The 26204-nt window shown below is 25.9% G+C and overlaps 1 protein-coding gene across 1 annotated transcript in view; it reads right to left on the bottom strand.

Annotated features, from left to right (window-relative positions):
- Positions 1 to 13676: 13676 nt before the first annotated feature.
- LOC136087568 (coiled-coil domain-containing protein 89-like) overlaps positions 13677 to 26204 on the bottom strand; it is a 43372-nt gene continuing 30844 nt past the window's right edge. Inside the window, exons 5-7 of the mRNA XM_065810701.1 lie at positions 23667 to 23749; positions 20337 to 20433; positions 13677 to 14088 (exon numbers count right to left, since the gene is read on the bottom strand). Coding sequence (XP_065666773.1) covers positions 13984 to 14088; positions 20337 to 20433; positions 23667 to 23749 — 285 coding nt within the window. The 3' untranslated portion in view covers positions 13677 to 13983. The remainder of the gene's footprint in view (positions 14089 to 20336; positions 20434 to 23666; positions 23750 to 26204) is intronic.

Below are 26204 nucleotides of genomic sequence, written 5' to 3'. Positions count from 1 at the left end.
AGATTTGGCTTCCTTTGTTTTTCTCATGTTTATTTTAACAGTTTTTCAAATAAACTTACAAAATTTTTGAAAATGTATTAAAAGATTTTAAAAGAAAACAGTGAAAATCTGTTTATTGTTGCTTTTATCATATATTATCTAAAATATTATTGCTACAGAAACGTTTAACGGTTAACGTCGTTTCATTCGTTACTAGGCTTTGAAAGGGCTCGTTCTCAATATGCAAGCAATCATTGGAGAAAGATTCCTTAAGCGAGTTAAAACTATTTAACTTTTGGAATTTAGTTATTATTTATTAGTTTAGAAATATTATATAAAGAATCATATTAAGATAATTAATCATCATATTATAGTTGTATAAGATCATATTATAATTGAAATAAGTATAGAAATTAATTATATATAACATTTTTATTAGATATAGTAGAAAAGATCCTACTTTTAAGTTTTTAAATCGTTTATATTTTGTTAGTTTAAGTTTTTATTTTAGCTTTATTTTTTTTGGCAGTTTTGCTTTTATTGAGCTTATATTTTATTTTTTGAAGGGTTATAGGGGGTGTTGTGACTTGGTAAACGTGTAGAACAAGGTTTATCAACCTTGCCAGCCAAGTGATGTACTTATAAAAGAGGGTTACACGACAGTGTTTAGTGTCAAACTGTTACTGCTATAGTTCTTAGCGTTTTCAAGCCTTTATAATTAATTATTCTAAAAATACATAATAATGCATTTTAATAACATTTTGCGTAATGTTGTTACTTATGTTCTGTTGTATATGAATGTTATGTTACTTAAGTTATGTTATATGCATATTATATTAAATTATGGTGTGTGCTATTGTTGTGTGTTGTTGCTGTGATGTTTTTTTTTTTTAATCTTTTGAGTTTATAGATATTTGGCTTACCTTCACGTTGGTGTCTATTGTTAAAAATGATATATAGGTAGTTTTTTTATTGAAAATCGCTGCTTTTAATCATTCACTAAAAGCCAAGACAAACTATTTTGCCATATATACCATTTGTTTTATCTCAATTTGATTTTTTGTCTTTAGCGCTATTACATGATTTTGCTATAAATATTCTGGAATCATGATGCTCCAACATAAATTATTTTCTTCAAGCTATTTATGTGGTATAGAAGAACAAAACATTGTAAAGATTTGTGAATTTTTTAAAAACGTTTACTAATAATTTTTTTAAAGAAATAATATAAAAGTTTGCAAAAGAGGGTTTACAACGTTTTTTTTTTAATTTTTCTGTGTTAGCAGTATGTTTATTATTAGAATCGCAGATTTTTAAGAATTATTTTAATTATTATTTGCTAAGTTAATTTTTTTTCAAACATCTCCTAGCTGATATATATATATATATATATATATATATATATATATATATATATATATATATATATATATATATATATATATATATATATATATATATATATATATATATATATATATATATTTTTAAAGTCATAAGATTATTGTACAATTTATTTTAAATGACAGTCTGTTATATATAAAAATTATTTTTGTGTGCTATTTAGAGTTGAAAAAAATTATATAGGAAAGATCACAATCTTTGAGATTCGTTTAAGATTTTTTGTTACTACTTTTAATTAAAAATGAAGTATAAATGGATGATATAGGCTAGAAGCAGATATTAGTTTAGAAAATGGAAGAGTTAATAGGCAAGTTGATAGGCTTAGGCGAGATGAAATTAATAATCGACAAAATGCTAGAATTGCTGCTAGATACGAAAGAAGGAATCGTATAGCACTATTAATACTATTCCAGATTATAATTATTTAGGAAAAATTAATTATATTTGTCAGCATTGTGGTGCTAAGAAATTTCATGATGAAACACATTTTTTATTTTGCTATAATGGAAAGGTAGTTTCGTTGCAACATTCACCATTTCCTCAAGATTTAAGAGATTTTTTTTAAAGGATTATCTCAGAATTACTATTATAAACTTTCAGTCAGACAATTTTTTTCTTCACTTTTTTATGGCAAAAAACTGTTTCAGCTGTTGATGCGTATGTTAAAATTGAAGGCCAGCGCCTTGCTTTCATCAGAAATAACTAAAACAAACCGAGAAGCGAGCAGTATGATGCCTTACACAAACATGTAAACAACCTTGGAAATTATCATAATGTTAGACCAGGACGTGTTGTAGTTTCAACTTATGTAGGAAGTCATAGAGCTTTAAAAGAAAACTTTAAAGATGCTATTTTTATTAAAATAAAATTTTTCACATGTTTAACCCTTTTTAATTTACTCTCTTTTTTTTAAAATATATTAAGCATTCTCTTCATCCTGCAATAATGGTGAGGTTATACTTTATATTTTAATTAAATAAAATTGTAAATATTTATAATTTTTATTATATCCTTTTATTTGTAATTTTAGAGCCATTAACGTTTGAGAGCTTTTGTGATTTTAGATTCTTTAACATTTAAGCACTACAGAAATTATCGCTTCCAACACCCAGGGGCTCTCTCGGAGATGTCCTTCAATAAGTGGTGTTGTAATGGCGGTATGGATGAGTCCTCCTCCAAATGGAGGGCTCATCCATACCGGGGTGTTAGGAGACACCGAAGAAAAAACAGCAACCATAAGGTTGTAAATGTCTTCTATCAGTGAAGATACTAATGACTTTTTTGTTGCCGCTTTTTCTTCGGTGATTTTTTTTATTTTTAATTTTTAATTTTTAGATTTTTTTTTATTTGTAATTTTTTTTTAATAATGTATTATGTTGTATATTTGATTTGTTTTGGTGTTTTTATTTAAAATTTTAATTGTTATTTCACCAATTAAACTTAAATATAGTTAAATTGATTCATTACCAAGTTATATTAATATAATGATGCTACATTCTATTGTTAAAAATAATTAATTGGTAGTTTAATTTAATGAACTCACTGCTTTTAAAATTTACTATAAGCCAATATATTTAGCTATATAAATGCAATTTATTAATATCTCAATTTGATTTTTTATCTTTAATGTTTATAGTTTGGCTCCTAGAAGCATTTGTTATTTGCTTTTTAATTAAAATATTTTAAATCTATTATGATATCTTTTAAATTAAATTACAGTTTACTAAGAGCCAACAGGTACAAGGTAAATTTCTTTCTAATTTTTTTTTTCTTTTATGTCTACTTATCTGTTACAATTTTTATTTTAGGTTTTTTATATGACGCATTAATGCAATATCAAAGTTTACATATTTTTTCAAATTTGTTATACACATGTTTGATAGTAAATTAATTTTTTTTAATGTTAAAAAACGTATTTGTACTCAATTGCCTAGTTATTTTAATAAATTTATTTAGTTTTGTGCATTTAACGTTTTTAAGGCAATTTTCTTTTTTTTTCTTTTTTAAGAAAAATAAATCAAAGAGATACCAAAAAATTAACTCCTATATAATATAAGTTCACTTTATATTAATCTTAATAATTAACTAAAGTTCATGTTATAAAAAATATAACAAGAATTTAGCATTAGTTTTTCGTCAATTTAAAGCATGATGAAGTGTTATTATTTTGTGTAAGTAACTAAAAGCGTATTGTGTTGAACTTAGGAATATCGAGAGAAATGGTTCTGCCTTACACTGATTTGACCTATGTCAGTTGTAAATTACTCAAATAATGATAAATAATTGGTAAAATATTTTACCTCATATTTTTTATGTTAATTTTACAGATGGTTTAATTTTTTTTAATTTGAAGGTGTTTTTCTAAAAGTTATAAAAGATATAAGTTAAGGTTTCGCAACTTTAAATTGTGGAAAACAGCCTCTAAAAATTAATTATGTAACAGACCGACCATAACCCGTATGACGGGTTGCTTTCTGCTAGTACTATATAAATAGTGTGATTTGTTGTACGAGAAAAGGGCTTTTGTCGTAAAAAACAGGTGCTATTGTTTCTCTAAACTTTAAGTAAACATTTTTTTAAATAAACCTACATAATCAATAAAAAAATAACAAAAGATTCTAAAAGAAATTAGTAAAAAACTATTTTTTGTTGCATTAGTCTTACGTTTTAATTGAAGTTATTTTTCACCCAGAAAAAAGGGTTTTGCCATAAAAAACTTAGGTTCCCAACACTTTCCTAATCTTTTTTTTGGCATTTTTAAAAAAAAAACACGCAGAATGTTTTACGTTTTGTTGCATGAACAACCCTTTATTATATGTTATTAAAGATTTATTTACCTTTAAAGTAAGGACTAAATAAGTTTGCGAAATAAAAACTATTTAATGACCCCTTTTGTCAAACAAAGTTTAATCAATTTTATATAAATTAACAAGCACTTTATCTCTAAAATAAAACTGTCCAGCCTAATTTAGATTCATCTATCTCTTTTTCTATTTTTAAAAACAAATTAAATAATATTATTTTTTCAACGGATAATATATTGAAATATTTTTATGATATTATTTTAACCATTTATTATTTCAAATGTTTTCGTTAAAAATGGTTGTTATTTTGTTATTTTAAATGATTTTGTTTTAATTATTTCAAATATTTGTTATTTTGCTATAAACTAAACAATTTTATATAATATTTACATTGTAATTTTTATGTGGTTCTGGCGACAAGATCGATTTGATCTTCTTCTAGATTCTAAGTTAATATGTTTATATTATATGTGAATCACGAAATGTAAATAATGCAAACTAGAAAAATAAAAATATAAAAAAAAGAGGTTTTGTAAAAACCTGTTTTTTTGATTTAATTTTTTTTACTTTTAAGTAAGCTTTTATACAAAAAATGAGGTTTTGTCGTTTAAAATTTAGTTTCTTTGCTTCCCTCAAATTTAATTTAACATTTTTTAAATAATTTCAGAGCAACTATGAAAGTATGACAATAGATTCCTGAAAAATTTAGAAAAAACTTGTTTTTTGATAATTTTGTCTTATTTTTAATTTTAAATATATTTTTGTACAAACAAAGAGGTTTTGCCGTAAAAAAACATATATACCATTACTTTCTTTACATTTTCTTTATTATTTTCCTGATTAAAACCACAGACAAAATATAGAAAAACAATTTGAGAAAATATTGCTGAAAATCGGTTTTCCTAATGATTTTGTGTTTTTGATTTAAAGTAACCTTTCCTACATAAAGAGGAGTTTTGTCGTTAAAAAATTTAGTTTACTTTGCTTTCCACAGTTTTAATTTAACATTTTCTTGAATAAGTCTTTATAATCTACAAAAAATATCTCAAGAATCTAAAAATAATATGTAAAAAACCTGTTTTTTTATGATTTTGTATTTTTTTTCAATTGTAAGTTTGTGTTCAGGAAAAGAGTTTTTTCGTAAAAACTTTGGCTCCTTTGCATTCCTTTTGTTTAGTTATGCATTTTTTTCATAAATTCATAGCCTCCACAAAAATATATTAAGATGTTTCCAAGATAATCAGTGAAACCTTTTTTTTTTTATGATTTTATCTTATTTTTTAATTTTAGGTAATTTTAAGTACAGAAAAATGTTTTTTCTCGTTAAAAACATAGGTATCTTGCTTCCCTTAAGTTTAATTAAACCCCTTATTGAATAAACCCACAGAATCTACAAAAATATATAAAAATATTCAAAAGAAACTCATTGAATACTGGTATATTTTTGATGAGTTTTTGTAAAGAAAATGGAAGTTTGTCGTAAAATCATGGTTCTTATTTTTTTCTTCCTTCAAGTTTGATTTAACTTTTTTAAATTAAACATATAGAATCTATAAAAAGTATAATATAAAATATATAAGATATCAGTGAAGATTTGCTTTTCTTTCTATGATTTTGTCTTATTTTTAAATTTTAAACAAGTTTTTGTACAGAAACAAGTTTTGTTGTAAAAAACTTAGATTCCTTTGCTTCCCTAAAGTTTAATTTCGCATTTTCTCGAAAAAACTTACAGAATCTATAAAAATATAACAAAATATTTCGAAACGAATCAGTAATAACTTGTTATTTTGATGATTTCGTCTTATTTTTTATTTATACGTTAGTTTTTTACAGAAAAAGGGGTTTGGTCGTAAAAACCTTTTGTTACTTTGCTTCCCTTAGATTTATATATACATTTTATTATATAAATAATATACAAAAATATTACATAATACTATAAAAAAAGTCTTTCAAAACCTATTTTTTTAATGAATTTGTCTTATTTTTAATTTTAAGTAATATTTTTAATAGAAAAAAGGGTTTTAACCGAAAAAAATTGTGTGTTATTTGCTTCATCAGTTTCGTTTTAACTTTTTTTTGAATAAACTTACATAATCCACAAAAATAAAACAAATAATTCTAAAGTAAATTTGTAAAAACCAGTTTTTTTAATGATATTGTCTTACTTTTCTATTTTAATTTAGTTTTTTGTACAGAAATAGGATTTTGTTGCAAAAAACACAGGTTTCTTTACTTCTATTAGGTTTAACCTAATATTTTCTTGATTGAATCCACCGTTTTAACAATAATATAACAAAAGATTCCAATACGATTCAGTTAAAATTTGTTTTATTGATGACTTTGTCTAGTTTTTCAATTTTAAGTAAGTTTTTGTACAGAAAATGAGGTTTCTTTCGTAAAAAACTAATTATTCCTTGCTTCCATCAGTTTTATTTTGATGTTTTTTTTTAATAAATCCGCAAAATCTACGAGAATATATCAAAACATTTTAAATAAAATAATTAAAAACCTGTTTTTTTTTTAATGGCAATGTCCTAATTTTTAACTATTTTTTTTTTTTTTTAATTTTTTTGATTTTTAAATTTAAATTTTAAATTTTTTTAATTCTTAAAGTTTTTGTACAGAAAAAGGGGTGTTGTCGTTAAAATCTTTACTTCATTTATTTCATTCTAGTTTAATTTAACATTTTTCGATTAAAACCCTAGAATTCACAAAAATGTATCAAAGGATTTCGAAAAAAATTAGTGAAGACCTGTTTGTTTGATGGTTTTGACTTTTTTAATTTTTAATTTTTGTCCAGAAAAATAGTTTTTTATAAAAAATCTAAGTTCTTTTGCATCCCTCAAGTTTAGTTTTTTATTTCCTTGCTTAAAGCTATAGAATCTACAATAATATAACAAAAAATTCCAAAATAAATAATTGAAAACCTGTTTTTTTGATGATTTTGTCTTATTTTTTAATTTTCGTTTTTGTTCAGAAAAAGGGGTTTTGTCAAAAAAAACTTATGTTTCTTTGCTTCTTTTAGAGTTAGTTCAACACTTTAATATATAAATCTACAGAATCTACAAAACATAACATAAGATTCCAAATGAAATTAGCCAAAACCTGTTTTTTTGATGATTTTATATTTTTATTTAATTTTAAGTTCGTTTTTGTACAGAAAAGGGGTTTTGTTTTTAAAAAACTTGTTATTCTTTTCTTTTCTTAATTTTTTGTAACATTTTCTTGAATAAACCCACAAAATCTACAAAAATATAACAAAAGATTTCAAAATAAATGATCTTAAACCTGTTTTTTTATGACATTTTCTTACTTTTCAATTATAAGTCTGTTTTAGACAAAAAAAAGGGCTTATTTTGAAAAAAACCTAACATTATCTCCAATAAACCCGCAGAATTTACAAAAACATCGCAAAAATATAAAAGAAACTCTAAAAAAGTGTTTTTTGGTCAAACTTTAGATATATATTCAACAATTTATTTAAAATTATCTAAACGTTTAAAAGATATGACTATTAAAAGTAAAACTCTATAAAATTAAGTTTACATTCGAATAAAATATAGTGTAATGTCCAAGATTAAATAAAACCAAATCTGCAATATATATATTTTAGCAGTTTTTAAATGTATTCTACAAAATAAAGTGCTTATTGTTCTTAAAAGAACAGAGCAATTATAAATTAGTAGAAAATTACTTAACAAAAATTTTACTCTGTGTTTCAGCAATAAAGACTCATCAGAAATAAATGATCAAATTAATAAAACTTTAATTTATGCCAAAAATTAAGTTACTGGAAGTCGCAAATGTCTTAAATACTGTAAATTTTTACACATTTGCGCAATTTGCTGACACTATTATAAAAAGAATTTTTTGGAAATGATTACTTATGCTTTGTTAGAAAAATATTTTTTAAAAGGGCGACTTAATGTAACAATTATTTGAGCTCATTTATTTTTATAGCTTTTTAGGAGAAACTTTTTTTCGTGCCTGCATTTAGAAATTGTTTCAGATTTTTTGTTTAATAAGTATTCTTGTTTTACATGTGCAATTGTTTCAAACTTTTTTTTAAGGCATAGTAAGCTTTTTTTGGAAATATTGTTATATGCAGGCGCTGTTTTAAGAATGGACCAATTCAGTATGAAATCATCAACATTTTTACCTTTCATTCCATTCAATTCATGGGAATAATCCCATGAATATTTTGACAGCATGGTGTCTTTAGAATACTTTTATTTTTGAAAGATTGCTTATGATTGGCAAAACTTTTTTTCCATTCACCCTTTGTTATGCCAATATACTGTTTATCAGGTACATTCCTAGAGGAATCAACACGTTTAGATACCACATTTTTTGATAAACAACTTCCACTCATTGGATAATTGTTTTTTTGTTTACAATTACAATTTTCGGTAGTTTTTTCATTTACCATTTCTTTTTTGTTTAGCAAAGCATTATTGCAACCTTTTATAATTCTTTCTATATTTTTCGTACAAAAAAAAAATAAAATTAAAAGTATGTATATTTATATATATATTTATATATACATATATATATATATATATATATATATATATATATATATATATTCATATATATATATTTTCTTAAACAGTATAATATAATTCACTATAGACTGATATAATATAATCTTTAGAACTATATGATATGATATACAAGATATGTATAATTTATGTAATCAATAGCAAAAAAAGAATCTAAGTTCTATGACTTGAATATTCAACTATTACCTTTTTAAGAAGCTCTTCATGGTTCCATCTAATTTATTTTCCTAATTTTTTGAAAGTTTGTTGATGATTATATATAACTATGTAATTTAATGAAAATTCTCGTATAAAAAGAGACATTTTGACGTAAAAAACTCAAGTTTCATTGCTTACTTCAAATTTATTTTAACATTTTTTTAAATAAACCCACAAAATCATCAAAAATAACGTAAAATATTTCAAAAGAAAAACGAAAAATATAGCAAAGGAACTTTGCTAAATTTATGAAACTTTTGACGAAAACAAATATTTATTTAAAAATATTATAAAAACAGGTTTCACTGATTTCGTTTTGATTCTTTTGTTATTTTTTCGTAGATTCTGTGTATTATTCAAGAAAATATTAAAATAAACCTAATGGAAGCAAAGGAACCTGAGTTTTTTTACGACAAATCTTCTTTATCTGTACGAAAACAAACTTAAAATTTGAAAATAAGAGTAAATCATTAAATGAACAGGTTTTCACTGATCACATTTGTAGTCTTTTGTAATGCTTTAATAGATTCTATGGGTTTATTAAAAAAAAATATTAAAACTAGCAGAAATAGAAATCAGTGCAACTTGTTTTTTTTTAATATTTTAGTTGTTTTTTTTTATTATAAGTATTTTTTGTACAGCAACAGGCATTTTGACATAAAACACTTAGTTTTCTTTGCTTGATTTAACCATGTTGACTTAACCTTTTATTGAATAAAGGAAAGAAAAGCAAAGCAACCTATGCTTTTTGTGTCAAAATACTATTACTGTACAATTAAATACTTAAAATCAACAATAAAGACTAAATGAATACTAAAGGAGGATTTATCTGATTTCTTTTAAAACCTATTGTTATATTTTTGGGGATTCTGTGAGTTTATCTGAGAAAATTTTAAAAGAGACCTGTGGGAAGCAAAGGGACCTAAAACTTTAACGTCAAAATGCTCTTTACTATCCAAAAAATACTTAAAATCAATAAGGCAAAATCATCAAAAAAACAGATTTTTACTGATTTCATTTGAAATCATTTGAAATATTTTTGCAAAATCTTTTTATAGATTCTATAGTTATTTTTTTTTTAAATCTTAAAATAAACATAAGGGAAGCAAAGGATCCTTTTTTTTTTAGGTTAAAATGCCTTTTTCTGTACAAAAAAGTCGTAAAAATCAAAAAACAAGACAAAGTCATCAAAAAACACCTTTCACTAATTTCTTTTAAAAACTTTTGTTATATATTTTAGATTCTGTGGGTTTATTAAAAAAAAAATGAAAATCAATCTGAGGGAAGCAAAAGATTTAATGTTTTTTACGTCAAAAAGTCTTCTTAAATCCGATAATTTACTTAAAAAAAAAAAAAGACAAAATCATTGAAAAAACAGGTTTTCACTGATTTTTTATTGCACCTTTGGTTATATTTTTGCAGATTATATAAGTTCATTCATAAAATTTTACAAAAAAACTATTAGGAAAGCAAAGGAACCTATGTTTTCTACTATAAGATGCCTTTTTCTGTACGAAAATTTTCTTGAAATCTTAAAACAGAGAAATTCATTAAAAACCAGGTTTTGTTTTATTTCGTTTGGAATATTTTGTTAAATTTTTGTTGAATTACTTATTTTATTGAAGTAAATGTTTAACCAAACCTTAGTGAAGCAAAGAATTTTTTTTTACGTCAAATATTTTTTTTCTGTACGATAAATTACGTAAAAAACAAAAAGTACGACTAATATTTTGAAAAAACCGTTTAATGAATTCTTTTAAAATCTTTTGTTTTATTTTTGAATATTCTGTAGGTTTATTCAAGAATATAATAAAATAAACCTGAAGAAGCTAATAAACCATTGTTTTTAACTTGAAGGTGCCTCTTTTGGTACGAAACACTTCTTAAATTCAATAATAAGTCTAAATTATCAGAAAAACGATTTTTTCGGGTTTCTTTCAGAATCTTCTGTTATATTTATGGAGATTTGTACGTTTATTCAAAAAATGTTAAAGCAAACCTGTGGGAAACAGGTGGGTTTTTAACGTCATAATGCCTTTTTCTCTACAAATTTTGCCTATAAATCAAAAACTAAATTATCAAAAAAAGAGATTTTAACTGATTTCTTTGGGAATATTTCGTTATATTTTTTTAAATTCTGTGGGTTTATTTTAAAAAAAATGTTAAAATAAGAGAAGGAAAGAAACTAAAGTTTTTTGGGTCAGAATGCCTTTTTCTGTACAAAATTTACCTAAAGTCAAAAAATAAGACCAAATCATCAAAAAAGTTTTTCTGTACAAAATTTACCTAAAGTCAAAAAATAAAACCAAATCATCAAAAAAAAACTACTAATAATTTATACTTTACTAATTTCAAATTTTTTTTTTTTTTTTTTTTGTAGACTTTTGTAGGGTTTATTCAAGAAAATGTTAAAATATTCTGAGGGAAGCAAAGGAACTTATGTTTTTTACGTCAAAAAGACTTTTTTGTTCAAAAAATTACTTAAAATCAAAAAATGAGACTGAAGCATCAAAAATACGGGTTTTTACTATTTTCTTTCAGAATCTCTGGAAACTATTTTGCGGCTTTTTTCAAGAAAATATTAAAATAAATCTAAGGGAAGCAAATGAATTATAGTTTTTTTACGTCAAAGTGCCTTTTTATGTACGAAAAATTACTTAAATTGAAAAAATAACACCAAATCTGTAAAAAAAACATGTTTTACTGATTTCTTCTGCATTTATTTGCTATATTTAAAATAAAGCTGAAGTAAGAAAATTAACATAAGTATTTGACGTCAAATGTCTTTTTTTGATGTCAAATGTCTTTTTTTTGGATAATAAACTACTTAAACTTTAAGATGACGTGAAAATCATTAAAAAAAAAGAGTAAAATACAAATATTTTTGTAGATTCTCTGAGTTTACTCAAAAAAATGTTAAAACAAATCTTTGTGAAGTCAAAATTTTATTTTACGAAAAGTTACTTAAAATCAAAAATTAAAACAAAATAAAAAAAAAAAATTTAATGATTTACTTTGGAATCTTTTGTTATAATTTTTTTAATTCTGCGTTGTTGTTTTAAATGATAAATTAAACTTTTGAGAAGCAAATAAACATCTCTTTTTACGTACAAATGCGTTTACTTTAGGCTATATTAGTTTAATCCAAAAACTTTGACAAAATCTTAAAAAAAAAAGATATTCACTTATTTTAGTTCGGAGTCTTTTGTTATATTTTGTTCAAAAAATCAGGTTATTACTGAGTTCCTTTAAAATCTTTTGAACTATTTTTGTAGATTCTGTGGTTTTATTACAAAAAATGTTGACTTAAACCTGTGGAAAGCAAAAGAACTTAAATTTTTCACGTAAAAATACCTTTTACTGTTTTTACTTACTGATAAGTAAAAAGAAAATCTAGTACAAAAAGTATGATGAATAAAAGTACATCAACTAGTATATAAGAAGTACAAAAAATAAGTTAAAAATGGTAATTAAATTTAAGAAATATAAAAAAAAACAGGCTTATACTGCTTTCTTTATAAATCTATTGTTATATTATTGTGCATTCCGTGGGTTTATTACAAAAAATGTTTAATTTGACCTTAGGGAAGAAATGAGACTGCTTTTGTCCTTCAAAATGCTTTTTACTGTACGAAAAAACAACTTAAATCAAAAATCAAGACAAAATCATAAAAAAAGCAGATTTTTAATGATTGGTTTTGAAATCTATTTTTTTGTTGTTTGTTGATTAAGTAGGTTTATTACAAAAAACATTAAACCCTAGGGAAGCACGCTGGATCAGAGGAAAGCAGAGGAAACATAGTTTTTTCACGTAAAAATGCCTTTTACTGTACGAAACGTTACATAAAGTCATAAAATATGACAACATTTTAAAAAACACAAGATTTCATTGATTTCTTATGATAATTTTTGTTATATTTTTGTAGATCCCATGAGTTTATTATAAAAAATTATAAACTCTGAGGGAAGCAGAGGAAGCTCTGTCAAATTGTCTTTTATTGTGCGAATAAAATGCCTTTAAATATATGAAAAATTACTTAAATTAATAAAAAAAGGCAAAATCTTTAAAAAAACAGATTTTCACTCATTTTTAAGGAATCTTTTATTATATTTTTGTAGATTCTGTAGGTTTATTCGAAAAAATGTTCAACTAAACATAATATATTACAATATAGCTTCATAACGGTTTATTACAATAAACCGTTATGAAGCTGCGTTTCTTTTAAGCAAATGAGAACAAAACTAAAAGTCTACAACTAGTTGGTGTCTAAATAGCGTAATAATATCGTTAGCTACAGAGCCGCATCAAATGTCGTAATATCGCTAGCTCTGTAGCTAGCGATATTATTACGACATTTGATGCTTAGCCGCATCGACTTCCTATATATTTTTTGTTTTTATTAGTTGGCTACATAGCTTCAATTTGTAGCTGACTAAATGTCGTAATGATATTGCTAGCTAAAGCACTGCTACATGTGGACATCCATACTCATTCATAGTTTATTGTGATAACCCACATTAAAAACCCTTTTAAATTATGTTTAAATAGTCATAATTATTCTATTTTAGTAAAATGCTGTTACAGTAAATTGTTTTCGCCCGTCGACTTAGTGAACAATTCAGTCCGATGGCCTTTTTGGGAAATACGACTATCAGCGACAACACCTCCAATAACAGAGGCAATAAACAACAATAGTTCGATTTAATTAAAAATTGTTTTTTTTTATTTATATAATATGTTTTCTATAAATTTTTTATAAAAAGTTATATTAGAAATAAGATAACTTTAATGTTGAGTCACGCAAGGATTGCAAAAGTTTTGTGAATAATCAGCATGAGCCGTTTTAAGCAGGTCTTTACCTATATCCGGATTGAGTAACATCTCATCAATATTAGTTAAACAAACGAAAAACTAGTTTTTACAACTTTACAATTCATAATATAACTTTAATAAATTATTGTGTCGTTATGCCGTTATGGTTTTTCGGCAATGTGTCATTAGAGTTTATATCCGCTATCTATGTTTGCTTGTGTCATTAGATTTTATATCCGCTATCAATGTTTAATCTCGCAAGCATGCAGCTAATAATTTTTTCTTTTTTCATTTTCTCTTCCGAATATAATTTATATGTTTCAAATTTCTAAAAAAACAAAAGTCACTTGAATATGTTAAATAAATAATTAACACATAGTAACACACATTAGTTTTTTTTTTTTTTTATATGCTTTTATACTTTTGAAAAAAAAAACAATCGAATTATATAATATTAAATGTATATTATAACATAAAAAAACATATAACGTTTGTACATTGGTACCTGTCATATCTGAAAAAAAAAATAAAAAAAAATTGACTTTTGTATATTGGTACCTATATGTAGCAATTTTTATTTATTTATTTTTGCATATTTTGTATATTTATTTATTTTTGCTACCTATGTACCATTTTTTTGACCCAACATAATTAAAAATCAAGATATTATTTATTATATCAAGTTGTTAATTTATTTAACACCAGGGATCGCTAGCAATTACTTATCAACTATTTTCAACACTTCAGTTGTTTGTATCTCTCTAATCAAAAAAACCGCTGTCTGTATCTCTCTAATCAGAAAAAAGTCAATAGAAATCGCATACGCTAATTCTAGGCCGTAATGCATGGCTTATTCACGCCAATTACAAGCCATAACTGACAGTAAATAACTTCGTTATTAGTATTGATATTGAATATTTGGCTGTTCACTGCTTTAATTTTTTGTGTCAGTTAGAACTTTATTTGGGCCGAGTTTAGGTTAGCTACAAGATTACAGAGGTATGTCTGATATAAATAAAATAATTTTTTAATTAAACTAGGTAAATTAAAATTCTTTTGTTTTATCTTTATCATTTTATAAATAATTTATAAGATGATAATTTTAATTTTTTAAAAATCAAATTAGTGTGTGAAATGAGTGTACTAAAGAATTAACAACTGCACAACGGGCTCAGGTTCATGTTTTGAGCCAGCAGAATGTCCCAAAGAAAAATTGCATAGATTCTCAACATGTCCCAGTCATCAGTGTCTTAAACTCTGATCAGGACAGCCAAATTGGGAAATTACAAATCTCGAGAAATGCTCTGGTAGATCTTGAGTGTCGTCAGCAACAACTGTAGGCTGATCCGAAAACTGCGGTTTGCTTTTATTTTGGTTTTATTTGCTGCTGATTTTTCCAATCGAAACCATTACCTATATATCTATCAGCAAAACAATTTTCAGACAACAGAGATTTGTTTACTATTGCTAAAAACCATTGTAAATAGGTTTTGTCTAACGCCAAACCCCGCTATTCTCAGGCCATGAAATCTCGTATTTCATCTTAAATACTAGGCTCTCGTGACCTCTGGAGAATTTTTAACATCATCAATAATAATCAATAATAAGGGCAATAAGTATCAGTAATAAGGGCAAATCTGTTATTCCACCTCTCTTGTGTGATTCAGATTTTGTCACTTCACCTAAAGACAAAGCTGAATTGTTTATTAATAACTTTTCATCAATATCATCTCTCGTTTCCACTAATTGTGGCTATATCAGTTAGAAACCTGATATAGCCGACAAAAAGGTTGACCCATCGCTTGACATTAGTATCACTCCAGCTTCTGTATCTAAAGTGATTTCTGCTTAGACTCTTCTACAGCTTGTGGTCTAGACAACATACTTGTTAGAGTCTTGCAGAAGTTTTCTCAGAAGCTATAGGCTATACTTTCAAAACTATTTAACAAGTGCTTATCAGAGTCTTGTTTTCCAGCCTGATGGAAAGCTGCTTCTGTTATCCCTATTTTCAAAAGATTCTGGAGAGCGATCTGACTCGTCTAACTACCGTCCCATTAGTCTTCTTCCTATCATAGGCAAGGTTTTTGAATCTTTAATTAACACTTAATCTCTCATCTTGAATCTAATAACTTACTTTCTGATCATCAATATGGATTTCAATCTTCTCGCTCTACAGCAGATTTGCTATCTGTAATAACTGATAGGTTTTATTGTACATTAAATAGAGGTAGAGAGGCTAAGACCAACGCTCTAAACATTTCTAAAGCTTTTGATAAGGTTTGGCACGCTGGTCTTCTCCATAAGTTTTCTTCTTATGGTGTATCAGGTAACATCTTTAAGATTATTATTGAATCTTCCCTTCCAATGGTAGTACAAAAGTTGTGCTCGATGGACAGCACTCTTCTTCATTTCCTGTCACTTCAGGAGTTCCTCAAAGTCTTATCATTGGCTCTATGCTCTTTTAATTTACATTAACAATCTTCCGGATATTCTCACATCTAAGGTGGTATTGTTTGCTGATGATACTTTTATGATACATTTATTCTTGTCTTGATAAGAAGCAAACACTCTGATCGCTTGGAGGGGGCATTTGAGTTTGAAAAAAATCTCACTTCTGTTACAGCATGGGGCTCACAATGGCTGGTGAACTTTAATTCAGATAAAACCCAATTTTTTTCAGCCAATCATTATCGCATTAATTTAGATCTTTCTTTATTTATGAACTGGTGAACTTTAATTCAGATTAAACCCAATTTTTTTCAGCCAATCGTTATCGCATTAATTTAGATCTTCCTTTATTTATGAACTGGTGAACTTTAATTCAGATAAAACCCAATTTTTTTCAGCCAATCGTTATCGCATTAATTTAGATCTTCCTTTATTTATGAACGGTAATGTACTCGATGAGTCATCTACCCTTCATCTTCTAGGATTAATTCTTACTTCCGATCTTTCTTGGAAACCACATACCAAATCCATTGCAAAATTAGCATCTGCTAAGTTTGTATCTCTTTATCGTGCTTGACACTTACTTCTTACTCCAGATTCTATTCTTTATCTCTATAAATCTCAAATCCGTCCTTGTATGGAACAGTGTTGCCATATCTGGGGTGGATCATCCGATGATGCCCTTTCTCTTTTAGACAAGATGCAAAAATGCATTGTAAACATAGTTGAACCTGCTCTTGCAGCCAACCTCCAACCATTATCACATCGTTGTAATGTTGCTTCTCTTTTTTTTTTCTACAAATACTCTAATGGGCACTGCTCTAAAGAGCTAGCATCTCATGTGCCACCTACTAAAATTCATTCTTGTGTTACTCGTCATTCAATTATTTCTTATCCTTTTACTGTGACTGTTCCTAAGTGCTCTTATTCCTCTAGTTTTTTTCCTCGAACATCAGTTCTTCGGAATTCACTTTCTTCATCTTGCTTTCCTGACTCATATAATTTGCAATCTTTAAAGTCGTCTATCAATCGTTATCTTGCTCTACAAACTTCATCTTTTCTCTTCCAGTAACTTCCAACTCTACTAGTGGTTCCATGCAGTCTTGTTGGAGGTGGAAATGTTGAAAAAAAAAAAATATATATATATATCAAACTATATCAAATCATATAAAATCCTGTATCATAGTAAATCCCTGCCAATTAATTTAATGTGAAATAAAATTTAAGTGAAATCAAACGTAAATACTAAATGTGAAGAAAAGTTGAATGTGAACATGAACACCACATGGATTATTTATATACATTAGTGTTATAACTTTTTGGTTTTATAGGTTGGGCCTATGAGAAATATTTGAACTTTAATTTGAAAGTGACAAAAAAGTTTTTGAAAAAATATATAAAAATAATACTTTCTCCAAAAATATATCAAATAGGACAAGAAAAAAAGAACCTTTTGTCTTGTCCTAACGTGTACAATTGCCCTAGTTCTTCATAAATTTATGAGAATTTTTTTTTTTACAATAATTTTTTTGCTTTACCAAAAACTGTTTGCTGACAAAAAAATAACGGCCACGAGTTGAAAAATGCATACAAACTGCTGTAAGGCATGTACTTTGAGTTTGTGTTAAGTATTTAATAGTACGTATTATTATAAAGGTAATATTGACAACTTTTATTTTGAGAGATGCATCCATCATTGAACAGTCTTAAAATGCTTTGAGTTTTGAAGACATTATTTAGAACGAAATATAACAAAGATGATGATATTTCTGTACTTTCTTTTCAGGCTTGTTTCTTAGACCAGCAGCACTTTTTGGTTCTGATCTTTTTAGAAAACTATACCAAAATTGTAAAATGTTTTTGACAGATGTTGGATTTGCTGCAAATCAAAACAGTAACTTATAGAATCATCTACTTCCTGTGTCATTAGCTGATAAAGTCATTTCTCCCTCTTCTTATAAATCCTTTTTTCTATAAAGACCCTTCTATCATTCTATCATTAGGCCCTGCAGGATTTCTTTTTATTTTGTGATTAAGAATCGTGCAGTAACATTTTATTTTAAAGCCCCAGCTACCACATCAGTAGCTGGCAATTTAAAATCAATAAAATAATTACAAACAAAAAATTGTCTTAACATTGGAGTTTAACTTTCAATTACTGTGGCATTCTCATTGTATATTTTATGCAATTTTTTGATACTTTGTCCCGCCATCAAAAATTTGAATTTCCTATATCTGTTTTCCTTCCTTTGAAGTTAATCAACAAATTTCCTAACATTATCTTATTTTACTGACTCAAATGACTTATTTTATCTCCTTTACTCTCTTTTATTCTTTCTCCTTTGAAGTGTTGGCAAAATAATAAAATTTAGCAGGGGTTGATAGCCAAGGCAAGGAAAAAATTTTTTATTTTTTATTTATTATAAATTTTTGAATTTATGCATATATTTACTATATATAAAATATTGACATATATATATATATATATATATATATATATATATATATATATATATATATATATATATATATATATATATATATATTTATATATATATATATATATATATATATATATATATATATATATATATATATATATATATATATATATGTATATTTACATATCAAAGGCTAAGGTTCAAGAGAAAGTAAACGGTTAAGTGAAGACTTAAAAAGTTGTAGGTTGTATGATCAGGAAAACATGAAGATAAGTGAGAGTTTTGGTATTTTCTTGATGTGTGAGGAAATAAACTAGATAAATTAAAATTTTTTTTAGCATGGAGGGACAGATACAGTAAAAAGATGCAAATTTGTTGAATGACAAGCAAAGCAAGAATGAGTTTTGGTTGATCAAACTAGAGATGATAGCTCCTTTGAGCAGCAACAGTATTTGTAGAAAAAAGAAAGAGATGCAAACTTACAACAATGGGAGAGTTGCTCAGGTTTGGCAGAAAAAGCAGGTTTAGCTACATTTACAATGATGTTTGAACTTTGTCTGTGAGTGAGAGGGTTGTTATTTGTCAAAATAGGAATTTTAACAATATTGCAAAAGTTGTTTGCAGTAAATAAGTTGGAGTTAAAATCCACAAGCCACTGCATGCCCCAAGCTGTTACAAAAGAGAGATCAGATTAAAGATCAGCGGCTTATTCTGAGCTTATTCTAATCAAAAGTTAAGAATTTTTGTCAAGACAAGAGTATAAAGTTAAGTAGTCATCAAATAGAGCCATTTGAGATGTAAGGTTGTTGGGAAGATTAATGTAGATAAGAAACAAAACAGAACCAAGGAGGTAGGACCTTCAAGTATGATCTTAATACTGTATTAGAAAGAAATAATTTAATAATCTTAAAACTTTTATTTGAAGAAACTAATATTAGAGAGAAAACTGGAAAAATGGAATATTTTTTAATAATGGAACCACTTATTTAACAGTCAATATTAGTTTAGCTAGGATTAATTAAAATTCTGAAGATTTCTTTTGTAAGACTACAATGGAGATGCCTGAACCAAATGCTGTAGAAGATTTAAATTGAGAATTGACTTTAGCATCGAAAGCTAGAACAATAGGTTAACCTGTTTAATTGGAATGGCTGGAAGAGTAAGGCCATTAGATTCAAGAGCAAATTAGCAGAAAAGTTCTATGCAAATAACACTGCCATATTCGGAAGGAAAGTAATAATATCAGACCATGAATTAGAGATGAAATGATAGACTTAAGTGATGACTCTGTTGAAGGTTTTCTAAAAGTCTCAGAACCTAAAATCTTAGATAACATACAAGATTTAGACATTAGTGGTTCCTTAATTAAAAATATGTTATGTCAAATGTCAAAATGGTTTCCGCTGTCCTGATGAAGGACAGAACATGGTTTGTTTTTACTATCACTTTTTTCTTCAACAAAATATGCATATTATAGGAAAGTCAAAGAAAAAACACTTGAGTCACTTTTTTTGTGTGACAAAGTTTTGATTATTAGCTCCTTGTTATTATATTGCTAAAAAATACTCTCTATGGTATAAATATGGCATAGGTCTTGCCTTTGCTAAATTTATAATGTCAAGTAATTTTAAACCATAGAAAGACACCAAGAACTTTGAACTTGAAAAAAAAATTAATAATAAGTTACCAAAACCATTGCAGCATTCTCCTTTACAAGTTCTTCAACTCTATTGTGCATTTTATTTATCAGGTTTTGAGTTTCCATTGCATCAGGCTCATTAAAACTAGAAATAAAAATACAATATTCCTTTAACATACAAACATACTATCATTATCATAAAATATAATATTATTAAATATAACGGGTGGCCCAATATAAATGGCATAGGTAGTATTTTTATTATAACTTTGTTATTTTTTAAGCTAGAACAGTGAATTTTTTTAAAAAGATTTATTATTAAATTCTCTATAAATCTGTCTTGATGGCTTTGTTTTATGGTTATTAATTTTATTTGTAGATAATGAAATCTAAAGATTTGCAAAAGCTTGTACTTTCTAAATACCAAAATGGCGATGGTCCATCAAAAATATTTATTTTGATTATTAGCTCAAATCAAAGAATACTTCAAAAGGATCTCAATTTGCAAGCATACAAACACAGAGTTGAACAACTGCTTACAAATGGTCAAAAAGTCAAGAGAATTAAATTTGCAAATTGGATAAGAAACCATTTTTGAAAAGAACAAACACTGAAAATTCTGTTTTCAGATGAAAAATTTTTTGATTTAAATGGTATGTGCAATGCCCAAAATGATTGCATATGGTCCACTAATCGTAATGAAGCTGATAAAGATGGTGGTATTAAACAGAAACAAAAATTCCCTCAAAAGGTAATGGTTTGGTTGGGAGCTTGTTCAAAAGGTGTTACACCACTGGTTATTTTGGACAAAGATACAGTAAATCATGACTGGTATATATAAAAAGTGTTGCCAGTGGCCTTGAAATATGGAAACGAGATGTTTGGTGATGATTGAACATTTCAACAAGATAGAGCAACCTCACATACGCATCATTTAACTCAACAATAGTGTCATGATAATTTTTCTGCTTTTATTGACAAAAACCACTGGTCTCCAAATTCCCCCGATCTCAATCCTTTAGATTACTCAATATGGGATGAACTCGTTCGCCAAATGAAATGGAATAAAATTAAATCAAAATTAACATTAATTCAAGAACTTAAACGAGCTGTAAAAAACATTAGAGTAAATGAAGCTTTAGAAAGTTGTACTAGTTGGACCAATTGCTTATATCTTATGTCAAAAAATAATGGAGACTATTTACATTAAATAAATCATGTTATTTTGTAGAGAATTTAATAATAAATCTTTTAAAAAAAAATTCACGTTTCTAGCTTAAAAAATAACAAAGTTATAATAAAAATACTACCTATGCCATTTATCTTGGGCCACCTGTTAACATTAAATATAACCAATAAATATAACATTAAATATAACCAAGTTTTAAGTGTCAAAAAAGAAAGAAAATTTATTTCATGAGATAAAAAAAAAGCTGGAATATTTAATTTACTATAGGATTTTTTGGGAATGCTAAAATACTAACCCACTTTTAGTGATAATAATTTTTTTTTTTTTTGTATACCAGTATCTACAATAAATCTTTACAATATGTTGACTCTTTAATTGAGTCAAGAGTAGAGAATGTTTTTTGTAAAGTATAGGTTACCCATATGTGAGGCAATATTTTGTACTTTTCGATATTGTATCCTTAATTGAACCCATTTTATATATTTAATATCATATATCCAGGTCATATTTTAAAAATCTGGAAAGTTTTGGATTGAATATCCGGAAAAACTCCGGAATATATTTTCCCTTTATTTCCTCCAAATTTTTCTTTTGGATGAGTTGTTTCCAATTTATTTTTTAATTTTTTGTATGAGTGATGAGTACAAAAGCTTAAAAAACAAATATATTACAAAAATATATATCTAAACCTGTATATATGGAAATCATTTTGGATATCTGGAAAAACTAAAAATTGAGAAAAATATTGGGAATTCCGGAAATATCCGGGAAAAGATAATCCCTGAATATAAGCAGTAATAAAACCATTACACATTGGGTTTTTAAAGTGAACTTATATGTTACAGCTATGTGTGTTATTGTATTGGATATATTATTAGTAATTATAATAGTAATAATAACAATAATGATAATAATATTTATGCTCATAGTATTTGTAATAATGTGATGTTATTGGTTTTAGATTACATATGTAAGATTCTCCTATAGTGAGATGGTTATACTATTTTTATGACACCTAAAAAAAAATCTACTTTTTTTAAAGAATAATTTGGATGCAGTGCATACAGATAGGTGTTATAGTTATGTAACATTAATAGAACCTATAAATATTTACGCACATATACTTTTAATACTACAGTCAATTATAATCTGATCTATGGGACGGTTACTGCTAGTTTTATTAATAATATATAGAACTTTTGTTTCTTATTTTCAAATTTTATCTTTACCTGAATCTTTAAATACTGAAAATTGTTTTGATCAGATAATAATTTGAGAAAAGCAGAGAGCACAAGTTGATGTTCATACTTTGGTTCTAAAACTGTTATAACAATCAATTCAAAAACTACAGAAAATTCTACTAGTTTCCTGAAAGATTCTAAAAAATTTGAACTCTGCAAGTAGAAAATCATTTTGTTGTTAACACTTTGTAATAAATTGAATATTAAATTTGGAGTATTGTGGTGTTGTGATTAGTTTTTTTCTCCGATTGTCCTAAATTAGCATCAGCCTAAATATCTTTTTTTGAATTCCCAAAATAAGGTTTCAGTTGAATTAAATTATATAAATATATAAATTATATAAGGGGTCTTTTAAAGAAGGTCTAGGTTATATTAAATTATGAATTTATGAAGGGAAAATTGAAGTAATAAGTGTGCTATGATTTCATAATGCAGCATAACTCAATCCTATTTTTTTAAAAGACTTTTTAAACATTTTAATTCATTAGAAAATTTGTCAAATAAAACTAATTTGTATCTGCCTCCACATGTTTGTATCTGCCTCCCCCAACCCTCACTTTAATTTTTTTTTTACCTTGAATTATATACTCTTTTTTGACAAACTTTTTGCTAAATCCAGCCCTGATATACAGCCCTTGGAATTAGGATCAGCATTCAGCTAGGCCGACCTCAAAGTGTTTAAGGTCAGTGGAAGTTGGCAACCTCAAACACTTTAAGCACTCTATTTTTAAGAATTTTAAAATTGTTCCCGAAAACTCGAACCTCCAAGGGACCAAGGGAAAACAGTTCAATAAAACAAATGTTTAACTGAATGTTTTATTGATTATTTTAAAAAGTACAATAAACTCTGTATAAAAGCAAAGTGAAACATATTTGTATATAATGAAAAAACACTAGTATAGAAAAAACCCACATTATTTATTAAACATACAAAAAAAAAGAATTTACTTTTTGTGTGACTCTAATTCCTTTATTCGGTTTTGAAGACAAAAAATTTCAATTTTTTGATAATCAATATGATGAGATTGATCCTAAAATATCAAAATTAGTAAAATAATAAACCAAAAATACAAAACACCACAAAAAATATAATACACCAAGCTTTAAGTAAAAAAAAACCTTAATAAACCTTAAAAAACTTAAAATACAGAACATTAAAAAGACTCTAAAGGCTAATGATAAATATAAGTTTGATATTTTATGACTTAAAAATTTTTTGAAAACTTTTTTTTATAACTGTAAACAATATAAAATTTTCCTTGTACTCATTTTACAATTTTTTTTTTTTTTCATTTTTATATCTTTTTAATAGAATATAGAAAAGAGTTTCCTTAAAAGGGGTAGTGTTCATTTACAATCATTGAAAAAAGTTTAAAGATATTATTATAAAAAGGTTACAGATCTTCAGATTTTAAAACAATGTTTATTTTATTAAAAAATTTGTTTAAACATTGATAACAAATGAATTTATAAAACTATAATTAATATTGAAATCATAAAAAAAGAAAAATTATTTTTTTATAGTTTTCAATAAGCAAATCATGCAAGTCATAAGTAAAAGTTATCAAGCCTACTAATTAATTTAGATTTAAATATTTTTATAGATCAAAAACTTGACTTCCACACTCACTCTTCCTCAAAATTTTCTTCCACCTTCTTTTGATAATAATACATAAAAAAAAAAATTTGATTTGTTCAACTAATTCAATTTTGTTTAACAGCTAATTAAATAGTTTTGAATTTCAAAAAATTAAACAAACATAAAAAAGTAAACATAAATAACTAAATAAAAATAAATAAAACAACAATAAACAAATAAATAATAAAAAAAACAAATAATAAGTGAAAATAAATAAATAAACAAAGAAAAAATAGGTTATCATTACCACTCGATGTAGCTAACTAACTAAACTGAGTAAATAAAATGATACCAATTCGAAGTTTAAGAATTTGAATAACTTATAAATTTCCTTTTTAAGGTGATTTATAAATTATAAGAATTCTTAATTTTGTTTTTGTCAGGTCTCATATTTGGAGAAACATATCTTTCTTTTTTATAAAATATATTACTCTTTTATTAGCACATAAAAAACTTCATAGACTTTAAACTTTACTCGAAAGCGTTGACTATAAATCAGTTAAATTTTTTTTGAAAGCATTTCATTTGTTCTACTTTAGATCCCAGTTCTCATCAATTCTGGTGCATATTATTAAACTTTCTATAAAATTTCATACAAATGAAAAACAAAAAGCAAAAATAGTCTTGTCAATATCAAGCAAATATAAATAAAAATAATCAAGCAAATTTAAGACAAAAAAATGTCCATTTTAAGTTGAACTGCTGATTTTGGTAAAAAAAATGTCATCCAAAAACATAGGTGCAGGTAATGATACAACACTTGTCTTTGTTGAAATCCCCCCCCCCCCACACACACACACACACTACTAGGTTTGCTTATCAGTCTGGCTTCTGTTTTGATTGCAGCGCATTTTGAAACAACATAATCAAAAATGGTACCATTTATTAATTATTGATAATTAACTGATATTTTTGTGATAAAGGATAAAATTTTAAAGATCATGATTATATTTTTTACATTTTTACATGGATTAAAAAATGTAATAACTTTTTATGTTACATAATGCAACATTAAAAATGTTATACAATACTATATATATTTTAAAATTGTAATCAATTGAGAGGTAACATAATGTAAGCAATGTTATAGAGATTAAATGAAAATACTATGATTTACTATGATTTTTATTAAAATAAATATTGATTGTAGTTTACATATATATATAAGTATAATATTTTGATGGGATGTATTGAGAATGACTGAGTGTTTTCAGGTAAAATATAGAGTAGAATAAGCACAGAATTTATGAACGTCATTATGTAAGTGGCGGATAAATTTTTGTAGGTATGTGTTTAAATATATTGTAGATTATATACTAGTGTTGAATTTGAAAGTGGAATATGAGTAATTGTTCTGGCGTAGACTTAGGGTGATTAGATGTTTTTGAATGCTCAATTTTTTTTTAAGTGTGCTGATGCATACAGCATCAAGACGTTCCTCAATTGGAAAGTTACCATAGTTGGTTGCATCATGAGAATCAATACCAGCTGCTTCTAGGAGATAGTTTTGAAAGACTTGCAGGCTAGATTTAGCTTGATTAATTGTGGAGGTGAGGACAACTGCACTTTAGGTAAAATGGCTGAGGCAATAAGCATGGTAGGCAGATACAAGCATAAATTTAGACCATCCTCTAAATATTCTGAGTTGTTTAATATCTTTATTTAATCCTTATAACATCTTTTACGTCATGTTACATCTCCATTGGTTACACTTTTAAAATGTACAGTATTTTATAATATTTTTTACACTACATTACATTTAAAACCATTCAGTATTTAAAAGTAATCTTCAAAACTATGACCTTTATCATAAAAATATAAGTTATTAATAAATGGTACTCTTTATG

The sequence above is a fragment of the Hydra vulgaris genome, chromosome 11 (genome assembly GCF_038396675.1).
Source record: "Hydra vulgaris chromosome 11, alternate assembly HydraT2T_AEP".
NCBI classification, from domain to species: domain Eukaryota; kingdom Metazoa; phylum Cnidaria; class Hydrozoa; order Anthoathecata; family Hydridae; genus Hydra; species Hydra vulgaris.
This window is presented reverse-complemented; position numbering and strand designations above follow the sequence as displayed.